The 13,288-nt window shown below is 34.0% G+C and overlaps 2 protein-coding genes across 2 annotated transcripts; both read right to left on the reverse strand.

Moving 5' to 3' along the window:
* Nucleotides 1–4,505: 4,505 nt before the first annotated feature.
* On the reverse strand, nt 4,506–10,239 carry LOC106450648 (insulin-degrading enzyme-like 1, peroxisomal). The gene is made up of 26 exons (XM_013892353.3): nt 9,997–10,239; nt 9,815–9,890; nt 9,607–9,674; nt 9,429–9,520; nt 9,267–9,340; nt 9,135–9,178; nt 8,911–8,962; nt 8,672–8,794; nt 8,460–8,572; nt 8,228–8,390; nt 8,053–8,145; nt 7,890–7,975; nt 7,711–7,797; nt 7,421–7,524; nt 7,051–7,153; nt 6,864–6,959; nt 6,596–6,785; nt 6,464–6,525; nt 6,278–6,382; nt 5,997–6,198; nt 5,710–5,918; nt 5,502–5,626; nt 5,384–5,435; nt 5,206–5,292; nt 4,992–5,114; nt 4,506–4,910 (listed from the first exon to the last, which is right to left on the reverse strand). The coding sequence occupies exons 1-26, from the start codon at nt 10,132–10,134 to the stop codon at nt 4,665–4,667; spliced, it is 2,913 nt and encodes a 970-aa protein (XP_013747807.2). The 5' UTR covers nt 10,135–10,239; the 3' UTR covers nt 4,506–4,664.
* Nucleotides 10,240–11,208: 969 nt separating this feature from the next.
* Nucleotides 11,209–12,667, reverse strand: LOC106453329. Its single transcript, XM_022719011.2, has 3 exons — nt 12,519–12,667; nt 11,929–12,426; nt 11,209–11,809 (listed from the first exon to the last, which is right to left on the reverse strand). Exons 1-3 carry the CDS (start codon nt 12,610–12,612, stop codon nt 11,286–11,288), a joined length of 1,116 nt encoding a protein of 371 aa, XP_022574732.2. The 5' UTR covers nt 12,613–12,667; the 3' UTR covers nt 11,209–11,285.
* Nucleotides 12,668–13,288: the final 621 nt, after the last annotated feature.

Raw genomic sequence — 13,288 nt, forward strand, 5'->3', positions numbered from 1 at the left:
TTTTAATGAATAGTTGTATCATGAACTAACATATGATAATGGTCAGAGAGGTTTGGAACTTTTGTTGTCTCCGTTTCTCTAGAATATGGATTTTATTGTGGTTTGTCCACTAATTTAGAGAGCATATGAAATTTTACTAAATTAATTGATAAAAATAATAGAACGACACTCATTTAACATGTAAGAGAGTTTAGAATACATTAATACAAATATAGAATGTGGTTAGAACTTTTAAAATAACCATAAAATTATAGGCTTCAATATTTTCACAATTTACCGAAAAACTGAATATTTTGTAGGGGTTAACACATAGATTTTGAGAAAAAATAAAAAAAAATATGATAATATTTTTTTAATGAATAGTCGTATCATGAACTAACATATGATGATGTTCATAGAGGTTTGGAACTTTTGTTGTCTCCGTTTCTCTAGAATATGGATTTTATTGTGGTTTGTCCACTAATTTAGAGAGCATATGAAGTTTTACTAAATTAATTGATAAAAATAATAGAACGACACTCATTTAACATGTAAGAGAGTTTAGAATACATTAATAAAAATATAAAATGTGGTTAGAAATTTTAAAACAACCATAAAATTATAGGCTTCAGTATATTCACAATTTACCGAAAAACTGAATATTTTGTAGGGGTTAACACATAGATTTTAAGAAGAAAAAAAATATGATAATATTTTTTTAATGAATAGTCGTATCATGAACTAACATATGATGATGGTCAGAGAGGTTTGGAACTTTTGCTGTCTCCGTTTCTCTAGAATATGGATTTTATTGTGGTTTGTCCACTAATTTAGATAGCATATGAAGTTTTACTAAATTAATTGATAAAAATAATAGAACGACGCTCATTTACCATGTAAGAGAGTTTAGAATACATTAATACAAATGTAGAATGTGGTTAGAAATTTTAAAACAACCATAAAATTATAGGCTTCAGTATATTCCAATATACCGAAAAACTGAATATTTTGTAGGGGTTAACACATAGATTTTGAGAAAAAAATAAAAAAGTATGATAATATTTTTTAATGAATAGTCGTATCATGAACTAACATATGATGATGGTCAGAGAGGTTTGGAACTTTTGTTGTCTCCGTTTCTCTAGAATATGGATTTTATTGTGGTTTGTCCACTAATTTAGAGAGCATATGAAAATTTACTAAATTAATTGATAAAAAGAATAGAACGACGCTCATTTACCATGTAAGAGAGTTTAGTGTACATTAATACAAATGTAGACAATGGTTAGAAATTTTAAACAACACTAAAAATTATAGGATTCAGTATATTAACCATATACCAAAAACTGAATATTTTGTAGGGTTAACACATAAATTTTGAGAAAAATTCAAAAAATATGATAATATTGTTTTAATGCATATTTGTATCGTGAACTAACATATAATGATGGTCAGAGAGGTTTAGAATATTTGTTGTCTCCATTTCTCTAGAATAGAGATTAATTGTGGTTTGTCCACTAATTAAAGGAGCATACGAAGTTTTACTAAATTAATTGATAAAAAAATATAACAATGCCCATTTACCATGTAAGAGGGTTTAGAATAAATTAATACAAATATAGAATGTGGTTAGAAATTTTAAAACAACACTAAAACTTTTATGCTTTAGTACATTAACCATTTACCGAAAAACTGAATATTTTGTAGGGGTTAAACACGTAGATTTTGAGAAAATTAAAAAAATATGATAAAATTGTTTTAATGAATTGTTGTATCATGAACTAACATATGATGATAGTAAGAGAGGTTTGGAACTTTGTTTCTCTTCTTTTCTTTAAAACATAAATTTTATTGTGGTATGTCCACTAATATATATGGAGCTTATGAAGTTTTACTAAATTAATTGATAAAAAATATAACGACGCTCATTTACCATGTAAAAGAGTTTAGAATACATTAATACAAATTTAAAATGTGGTTAGAAATTTTTAAACAATCCTAAAATTATAGGCTTAGTATATTCACAATTTACCGAAAAACTGAATATTTTGTAAGGGTTAGTTAACACATGGGTTTTGAAAAAAAATAAAATATGATAATATTGTTTTAATGAATAGTTTTATCATGAACAAACATATGATGATGGTCAGAGAGGTTTTAAACCTATTTTCTCTTCTTTTCTCTACAACATCGATTTTATTGTGGTTTGTTCACTAATATATGGAGCATATCAAGTTTTACTAAATTAATTGATAAAAAAATAGAACGACGTCCATTAACCATGTAATAGAGTTTAGAATATATTAATACAAATACAGAATATGGTTAGAAGTTTTAAACAACTCTAAAAATTATAGTCTTCAGTATATTAACCATTTATCGATAACTGAATATTTTGTAGAGGTTAACACATAGATTTGAGAGAAATTAAAAAAAATGATAATATTTTTTTAATGCATACTTGTATCATGAACTAACATATGATGATGGCCAGAAAGGTTTGAAACATTTGTTGTCTCCGTTTCTCTAGAATAGAGATTTTATTGTGGTTTGTCCACTGATTTATGGAGCATATGAAATATTACTAAATTAATTGATAAAAAAAATAGAACGACATCGATTTACCATGTAAGAGAGTTTATAATACATTAATACAAATATGGAATGTGGTTAGAAATTTAAAAACAACACTAAAAAGTATAGGCTATGGTACATTAACTATTTACCGAAAAACTGAATATTTTATGGAGGGGCTAACACATAGATTTTGAGATAAATTCAAAAAAATTGACAATATGGTTTTAATGCATAGTTGTATCATGAAATAACTTATGATGATGGTCAGAGAGGTTTGGAACCTTTTTTCTCTTCTTTTTTCTAAAATAACGATTTTATTGTGGTTTGTCAACTGATTTAGAGAGCATATGAAGTTTTACTAAATTAATTGATTAAAAAATAGAATGATGCCTACGTACCATGAAATAGAGTTTAGAATATATTAATACAAATTTAAAATATGGTTAGAAATTTTAAAACAATACTAAAAATTATAAGCTCAGTATATTAACCATTATTTTCCGAAAACTAAATATTTTGTATGGGTTAACACATAGATTTTGAAAAAAAATCAAGAAATATGAAAATATTGTTTTAATGCATAGTTGTATCATGAAATAACATATGATGATAGTCAGAGAGGTTTAGAACCTTTTTCTCTTTTTTTCTCTAAAACATCGATTTTATTGTGGTTTGTCCACTGATATAGGGAGCATATGAAGGTTTACTAAATTAATTGATAAAAAGGAATAGGACGACCCCCATTTACCATGTAAGAGAGTTTACAATACATTTATACAAATGTATAATGTGATTTGAAATTTTAAACAACAGTAAAAATTATAGGCTTCAGTATATTAATATTTACCGAAAACTGAATATTTTGCAAGGATTAACACATAGATTTTATAAAAAAAATCAAAAAATATGATAATATTTTTTTAATACATAGTTGTATCATGAACTAACATATGATGATGGTCAAAGAGGTTTGGAACATTTTTTGTCTCCGTTTCTCTAGAATAGAGATTTTATTGTTGTTTGTCCACTGATTTAGGTAGCATATGAAGTCTTACTAAATTAATTGATAAAAAAAAATAGAACGACGCTTATTTACCATGTAAGAGAGTTTATAATATATTACTACAAATATAGAATGTGGTTAGAAATTTTAAAACAAAACTAAAAATTATAGGCTTTAGTACATTAACCATTTACCGAAAAACTGAATATTTTGTGGGGGTTAACACGTAGATTTTGAAAAAAATTCAAAAAATATAACAATATTGTTTTAATGCATCGTTGTATTATGAAATAACATATGATGATGGTCAGAGAGGTTTGGAACCATTTTTCTCTTCTTTTCTCTAAAACAGCGATTTTATTGTGGTTTGTCAACTGATATAGGGAACGTATGAAGTTTTACTAAATTAATTGATAAAATGTAGCTACGAAAGAATTGTGCAATTGCACAAAATATAAAGTCGACCTAGGTTGTTGTATGGCATATCAATTGTTACGAAAGGGAATAAAAATCCTTAAACACCATTTAAAGTGATAGGTTTAAGTGATAGAAAGAGTGTAATTTTCCAATTAAATATTAATAGTTCTATTAAATCTAGACCAATTGCCACAAACATATGTTACCATAGTATATTAACAGTTTCTTATAAAAATTAGTTTGGATACTTTTGTATTCTCTCACCTAATTAACTTATTTTTTCCATTTGCCTTAACTAATGAGACGAGACACTAGTAAAACATTTACAGTTGGAGAAACTCTGAATGTGATCTACAATAGTTGCATATTTTTTTAAAAATTTTGAATATACCTTAGTACTTATTTAGAGATTTACTTTTTTAAAAAATGTTTTTGTGGATATGGTGTTTAATTCCACCAATTTGCATATAAATTTTTAATTTCAAAGAATTTTATAGTTTTGAGAATTACTGTCATAATCACAATCATATACGGTTCAATATTTAGTTTTTGCCATCTTCTTTTAATCTATTTCATTTGTTTTTTGTGAAATTGATGCCAACATAAGGTTCACCTGTTTTATTCTTACAACGAGAAAGGATCAAAGAAGATATAAAATGATTGTCTCTGTATAATGAGATTCAGCCCCTCACAGTTTGGGTTGTCCGCATCCTCTGAACGACCCATGAAGAGGCTGAGCCTTTCTGAAACCAACAATGTCCTCAATTTCAACAGATGGTGATGGGACTTCATCCTTGTCACTTGCCATTTCGTTCAAGTGCTGGCTCCCATACACTCTTATGCTCAATGACTTCTTCTTCGCAGCTCCAATCTTGATGTATTCCTCGAAGAAATCTATTAACTCTTGCTTCTGAAGCTGCCTCAGTGCACCAACCTGTCCACAACACAAGTCAGTTTCTCCCAAAACAACTTCAATACTCACTTGAACTAATCCTACAACAAGTGATTATGTTACCTCTGCCTCTTTACGGTTGAATTTGAGTGTGCCCCTTTGAATCTCTTGCCAGTAAAAACGGGACTCCTCCTTTAAGTTCTTGTATTTTTCAAGCTTCATGTCTATCAAAGCTGTTACATTGCTCTGGAGGAAAGAGTAACTCATGTCAGTTAGTTAATAAGGATCATACTGTATTAGCTACATTACATGAGATATACATTGGTTCACATCTCACCTTGAATTCCTCATCACTCATCTCACGAAGTTTAGTCTCAAAGTTCTTCAGCAACAACTCCACCCTCGAATCAATATGTCCAGGACCCTGTTTAAAACCATCAACACCCGAAGGCAGTTACAGACGAGAGCACTAAGGGTTATTAGCTCAACTCTATCTGACAGAGATGGTTTGGTACCTTCACTGATGACTGGATAATGAACTGTACACCGTAAATGCCAGAATCGTTCCTAAGTTGCAGAAAAACATGGTTAGACAGAGTTCAGGTGGGGAGGAAACAAAACACACAAATATACCTCTGAGCAAGTGCAGTGATGTAACCAAGTTGCTCAACCGTTCTAAGTTGGTGAAAGGTGGCTTGCTTTGCAACGAGACCAAATAGCTGAAGCTTAATATTCATGGCAAACTCATCTCTGTGAACCTGTTTGTTGCAACCAATGTTTTAGTTAGCCACCAAAGCAGTATGGTCTCTCGAAAAAGCCATCTTCTAATCTGAACAAGTACCTGGATATAGTGTACTAGAGCAGAGTTTTCATCACTGGGGTTTGAACCATCTTGGTGGTAGAAGTACTTCATTCCTTCTTCGAGCTTCACAACTCTGTTAGTCAGATGCTGGGATGGGAACAAAGGTCGGCACTTAGGCTTTGGATCATTAAAAAGAACATCTTCAACATGCTTGACCATTGACTCAGCTTCGTTATCCTCCACATTACCTGAAATGGAGTCAAGATATATATTTGAACACCAAGACAACTTCTGAGAAAAGGAAAAGAAAAAACTAATCTAAGTACCTGCTATATAACACTCGATGAATGTCCTTGATAACAGCATTGGGACAAACTTAGCTACATCTTCAGCTTCCAAATGAGAAAGAACTTCTAGCTCCTCTGTCCAAGGCCAGGTTTGATCTTGTAATATCAGCGAGCAATAATACATTGCCTGGTGATATGGTTGACGGAACTTGTAATTTTGATACTCTTTTGTGACAGTTTCCTAGTACAAGACACAGATTTAGTGGTTGTCTAAATTGTTAACTTAAGTAATAAAGAGAGACAAAGCTTAGCACGATCACCTTGATAACAGCAAACCTGTCAGGTTTAACTTCAAAATTGGCTATCTTCTCAATAACAGTGTCCAGTAAAATCCTCAATTTGTGATTGTAACCAAGAAGGGTCAACTAAGAGGGGAAAAAAAACAAGCATTAGCGCCAAAGACTTGTAAATGCATGTGGTATAAATGAGGAAAATGCCAAACTCACCTCGAAACCATTGTCTGAAAGGCTCACACCATAGTGAAGACCAGCAACTTGTGCATAATAAGCTATACAGCATAGAAGAGGCAAAGAGTAAGTGAAAGAACAATACTGACGGATGTATAGATTAAATCTTACCATATTCATTTAAATAGTCCATCAATAATCTCGTAAAGATATCTGTAAGAACTGCTGCGTCAGGAGAGCTGACTGCGAGAGGACAATTGAAATCCATCTTGAAATACGCCTTTGGTTTCGAGAAAATCGTGTCTGGCTTGTACCATAATCTCGAGAAAGGGGAGTTTCTCAACAGAACTGGAACATTCTCCTGTTCCAGAACTTGATCACATAAGAAACACTGCTCCACACATTAAAGAATTAACTAAAGTGTGATGAAAATTTGGACCTTGTTCTTAGCATCCTTTAATGACAAATCTGTAGGAATGAAAACATTAGGCGCTGGTAGGTGCAGGTTAACATCAGGAGCTGACTTCACCCACTCCTGTAATTATTTTACATAAACCAAAAAGATTAACAAGGCAAATAAACTAATCACTGCCAGTAACAGTAAGTATTACATATCAAGTGTGAACCTGAATGGTAGAGCTGGTTATCTTCTCAAGAGAATAGGCAGTGTTATACCATGGCTCATTCTTGTCCGTTTGTCCTTCAAATTTCTGTGACTCCCAAAAGATTCTACAAAAAAAACAAGACAACAGTTGAGTTATATCAATAGATTCCAGAGCTTTGACAGCAAGTAAACTCTCATAGCATGACAGGAAATGGACAAAGTAAACTGCCAAAAAAAGCTAATCAAGATATCGAATAAAATAACACGTATCATATGCATCTCGTCCTCAGATATATTAGAAACAATGGTGGAATTAGCTTAGGTATAAGCTCATGATTTCATCACCAATAAAATAAAAGAATTCTAAGTCACTTAAAGATCACAAGACTTACCGAGCATTGCTAGGAGAAAGCTCATCTACAACCTTTTGTATAGTGGCTGGATTAAATTTAGAAGGCAGTGACAATCCAACCAGCCAGTCCCTTGTCGGAAATATCTGAAATATAATTGCAAAGGATATATTAGACATGAACTTGGGTTTGTGCTCTAAGGATGCAGATTACCAAACTTAGTTGCACTACACAACTTCATATGGACTACTAATGTAATAGTCAATTGGTCATTGACGTAGTAACAGAGGTTAACATATAAGGAAAGCTAAAGAAGAAGAAATATAACTTACTTGCATGTTTGATGCAATATCCACTATATAGGACATTGGTGGTGTTTTGTCTTGATAATGAAATTTTGTCTCACAAATAGCTGCGAGCTTCAGTAATAACAAGAGATGTATCAAAACCTTTGAGGACTGAATCATTAGAATACGTCAAAATAAAATAAAAACAATTAGCATAGCCATACCTCATCAAAAATCCACTGACAGACACCAGTCTGTTGTAATAGCTGAATGTATTTGAACAGCAGCCCCAATATATCTTGCATACGCTCTAGTCAACACAAGAACGAATATGACTATTGTGAACTTTCCTAGAGTTAAAAAGAAATACAGTAAGAGAAAACCCACCATGACCAGCGTCGGTAAGTTCAATAGAAACCGTGAAGAAAGAATAATCAAGAGTCCAATCTCCTTCACCAGCAGAAAGTCCCGTTGCCCACCCTGCAAGCAATAAAAAGATTTAAGCAAGAAACACAAAAAAAATGTTGAAAACCTATTAGCATGTGCCACAAAGAAAGTATACCTAAGGTTTTCAATGCATGAAACAAGCTTCCTTCGCCTTCATGTCCAATTAGATGGCCAAGGTACCGGCATGGTGCTTCTTCGTAACGATGAATGCTAGGAGTTACGGGCCATGACACGTTGAGCTTGTGTCCTTGCTTTATAGGAACAGCCTTCACAAGAATCTAAAAACCCAAACACCATCTCAGAAACATTCTAGCATGAATATTCTGAATTTACGGAGGAACAAAGACCTGCAAATGCTCCGGAGTACATGGCTGACCAGGGAATCTAGGGATAGTTTTGTTGGTGTTTTGGACTTCCTGGAACATCCCTTCCACAAGATCTTGAATTTTGTCAAGGCTTTCTGAAAATATATCCAGAGCAAAGACATCAGTGTTACTTATGCCTATTTAAATAGAAAGAAAGAGAAGTTTGAGGTTTGTGTTAGCAAGAAAACATATACCCTTCCCATATACAACGAGGTGCATGATGTTGGCAGAATAGTGTTCTTCATAGAACTTAATAAGCTCGCTCGTTGTATCCACTCCTTTCGCTTGGGGTTTTACATGAAGTGTATCCATGTTTCCTAAGCACAAATCTCACTTTTTAGGAAGCACAATTGACTATTCATGTTCATCATGATAAATATCATCTCATAAACGCCTTCATAGCGAAAAGAGTGGAAAATTTTAGAATATGGACCTGTGCTAAATTTGTGAAAGGGATGGTCTTCTTTGCTTAGATGCTTCTGTAACTGTTATCAAAGAAAAATGACGGAAAGAACTAGTTAGAACGTTTTGCGATGTATTAGATATTTCTTATCATAATGATATTCTCAAGTCTCAACAATGATAGTAGCACCAACGAAATGAGTCGAAATAAATAAATAGCTCAGATAATATTTTTGTTTAGAACCAGAGCTATACCTGTCTCATTCGCCAACCATCAGAGAGCAAGTTTTTCTGATTCTCTGGTTACAAAAAAAAACTCGTTATAATCAGTTTAAAGTTCAAGGAGTAGATCAAGATAAACATAAAAACAAAAAAAAAGAAGCGAACCTGAGTCAACAGCCTTGATCTCCCTCATGGTGGCCTCAGCTGACATTAGTGGTTTGATAAAGAACTGAGCAAACCTGATTCAGTAAGTTAAGTAAAAAAACTTAGACAGACAAGTAACAGATTAGTTAGCAATAAAAAAAAGAAAAAAAACAAGAATTAAACCTGTCCAAAGCCTCACTGAAACAATCAGCATTGATATCGAAATGGTAGTTTGTCTCTTCAGAGGACGTATAGGCGTTTGTGCTCCCTCCATGCTACACACAAGACAATTCAATAAATCTCAAAACTTAACACCGTGTGGATTAAGAGAAGAAACAAACACAAGAACAATATGTATTACCTCAGTGATGTACTTGGAGTAACTATCTTCCTCTGGGTACTTTGCACTTGCATAAAACAACATATGCTCTAAAAAAACACACAAAAAATCATTATTACAAAATAACCACTCAATGAACATTATAATACACAATTAAACTCAAATGATAAGATGGGGAGACATTAATAATTGAGAAATTACAAGACTTAGGAGAATGAAATGAACGTACCGAGGAAGTGAGCTAAGCCTTCTAATCCTTGTGGGTCAGAGAAAGATCCGATACTAACGCTCATTGAAGCAGCACACTTTTTTATAAAAAAAAGGATCAAACTTTACGAATCAGAACTAAAGGATCAAACTTTATTAAATCAGAATTAAATTGAATCAATCAAACCGGAGGGATCTCAAGACCTTATCTGTATCGGGATCGCTGATCAAGAGGACCTGGAGCGAGTTCTTTAGGACAATCTTCCTGTATTCTCTGTTGTCCGTACGCGGCTTCAGTATCTCGACGCCGTCCACCATCGTGCTCAATTTCTCGACGGCCATCTTCGTCCTTAAGGATTAGTTTCGTTTGGCTTCGGTGTTGTCTTGTTCTTGTCTGAATGAAGGATATCGCTTCTCTCTTCTACAGAGGAGAGAGAAGGTATATAGTGTGCTAAAGTCTACGTCTGAAACATATCTAACGGTCTGGATGTTGCCACGTCATCTAGATCGGGAAGCGTAGCGCAAGCAATAAGTCATAGAATAATTATTGGGTCATAATGCTTATGAATAAGTCCTGGAAATATATATTCCATATAATTAAGAGTTATTAAAGGCTTACAATATAGTTTTGACTTGGTAATGGTCTTTCTAAAACTATTAATTTCTGTAATTTATATTCTTGACCAATCGGAATCCAAACTGAACCTTTTGTTGTTAAAGTTTTGATTTGATTAGTCATATTAAATCGATGGGTAATTTCAAAGTTAATTTAATTATCATTTTGGTTTATAAGTAGATCCCCACAAATTAACCGCAGTTTCAATTTTTTCAATGTTTCATAACTTATTTATATACCAAATCATATCTAAGTATACCAAATTTTACTAGAAATATATAAAACTTACAAACGGAGAACAATTCGAATTTTACTAGAACCAAAAAAAAATCACAAACTTCAGTCTAGTTCAGTATAAGAACCGTATATTCAAACATAAACCATTGTTTTATTCGATTAATTTCGCTACAAAATATCAAACCAACTATCCAACTAATCGAATAAACTCGATTATCTGAATAAACCAAAGATTCAGCTCTATTTTTGTAGTCTATGAATAAATGTTGTGTATCTTTATTTTGTAGTTTATGAGTGATGTATGTTATTTCGGTTATGATCTGAAATAAATGATCTTGAAACAAGATAGACGACACAAAAGATAGTGATCTTGAAAGAATACGTGTTACTTGAGTCGAGTTGCAAACCTTATAAAAAAATTTAATACCAACAATCTAATTTAACAGTATCTCAGCGTATTCCACACCACACATACTCAATTTACATACAGAATGGAAATATCTCATGCATCATCGTATGAGTCGTAATGACTTTGACAACAACAAAAAGAGTCCAAGAAGAAATTGCTTATAAAATATGGTATTTTATTGAGAAACTTTTGTAATATCTGAGTATGAATAGAATCAAGAACCACAAATTGTTAATGGGCCGGGAGTACAAGAACACTATCAAGAACAGGTCCACAAAGATGACCAAAATCATGCAGCTTAGTATGATAGAACGCACTGTAGAACGTTAACCTGGTACGGTCAGAATCGGCAACAAACTTAAAATGTCCGGTTTTGAAAACTCCCTTACCTTCCGACACGAAAGAAAGCTTAAACGGTTCTTTTCCAGCAAACGCCTCTACCGTCATCGACCCATGACAGCCGTTTTGCGCGTCTCCCACGGTGAACGAGAGCGTGTATGCCTTCCCGGCGACCGTACGAATGATCTGAGCGATTGCACTTTCTCTGCCGGCAACTAGCTCAACGGCGGCGAGTCCTGACGGAACCTTGAAATGACGATTATCAATATACTTCACCGGTTTTAGAGATTCAACGATCCATCCCGGAAGCGGAGAGATTAAGTCTTGGATTCTTGCCGGAATCAAGATTCCGGTAGAGTAGTTAGCGAACACGTGTGGGCCGATCTCGAACCCTCCGTTTTTTACTAAGTTTCCTCCTATGATTATTACATGGAAGATAAGTTAGGTTACCGTGTGATATAGTAACATCAGACCCAAAACACACAAAAAGTGTATATTGTCCAAAATAAACCGGATCTAACCGCAAGCAATGTACCTCTGTTGTACCCGAGAGTAAGCATCTCTTTGATAGCGACAACATCTACGAGGGGTCCACATGTACGGTCCTTTTGAACACCAGGGTTATGGAAAGTGATTTTGACCACATCCGACATTGCCTTGAAAGCCCAAGCGTAAGTGTCTCCACCATCTGAGCTAAAGACCGTCTGGATGGGAAGCTCGTCTGCCTGACCAGGCACAGAGACTTTGATGTTCTCGTCCTGAGCGCAACTCCTTGTGGCTCCAAATGTTATTGAGTAGACAAAACCACGATTCACTTTAACCTCTTGAGAGATGGAAGCTAAGCTTCCTAGTCTTATAGCGTGGACCCCACGTGGGACCGCGAAATGGAATCCTCCGGGCTGAAGCCCACCGGAGACTAGCTCCACATGGCCGGAGATTTCCCAGTGAGGGAGAGAGTGTGCACCGATTATTTGTCGACCCTTCATGTTTGATTTGGGAGGGATGTGCTCAAAGTTGCCATTTGGGAGAAGCCCTGTATATATAAATAGATACAAAACCATAACGTTACAAATTCATATAGTATGAGTCGAGTTAAGTGACTATGCAAAATGGTGATTTTCTTACCATCAAGATGAGGAGCCCGGCGTGGTTGGACGCTGTGAGAACCATGGCAGAGAGAGAGGAGGATGAGAAAGCAAAGAGTGGGGTAGAGAGACATTTTTTATAAGTTAAGAACACTAGTCTTATTCTAATGTGTTAGTGTTACCTACCCCAAGGCCTTGGGGGCTATATATAGGATAGGTAACAAATTATTAATAAGCAAGCAAGAAAATTCGAAGAAGCTTCATGGACATTTTCGGAAGTATATAATAAAGTAGTTCTAAGCTTATTTAAAAAAAAAATATAACAGTTTTTTTTTGTATATAGACGTATAATACAAGAGCTGTGGACGGAAACTCGAGCCACGTTGAAGATTGCATCTTACGAGCCGCATAGTGTGGCTCATTGTCTGTCATGTTATATTGATCGGTCGTACGAGATCCAATATTACTAATATACTGAATATATCATATAGTCTTTGTATTCTGTGTGCAGTGATGAGAAGCTGGACTATGACGCTGAAAATATGAGACGAATCTTCCAAACACGAATTTATTACACATCGAATATTTATATGATTTGATTAATTAGCAACATATCACAACACCAGTTGAGCTGAATATTAGTAATGCGATCTAACCCCCCCCCCCCCCCCCCCCCCCCCCCCCCCCCCCCATTTATATTATAACCAATAACGTAACATGTTTGATGAAGTTTGCACTTTCTTTATTTCTTTTACCACGGGAGATTTTGAATTCAGAAAAGGGAAAGAAAGCGAAAAAAAAAACACTTAA

Source organism: Brassica napus, chromosome A5 (assembly GCF_020379485.1).
Source record: "Brassica napus cultivar Da-Ae chromosome A5, Da-Ae, whole genome shotgun sequence".
In the NCBI taxonomy this organism is placed as follows: domain Eukaryota; kingdom Viridiplantae; phylum Streptophyta; class Magnoliopsida; order Brassicales; family Brassicaceae; genus Brassica; species Brassica napus.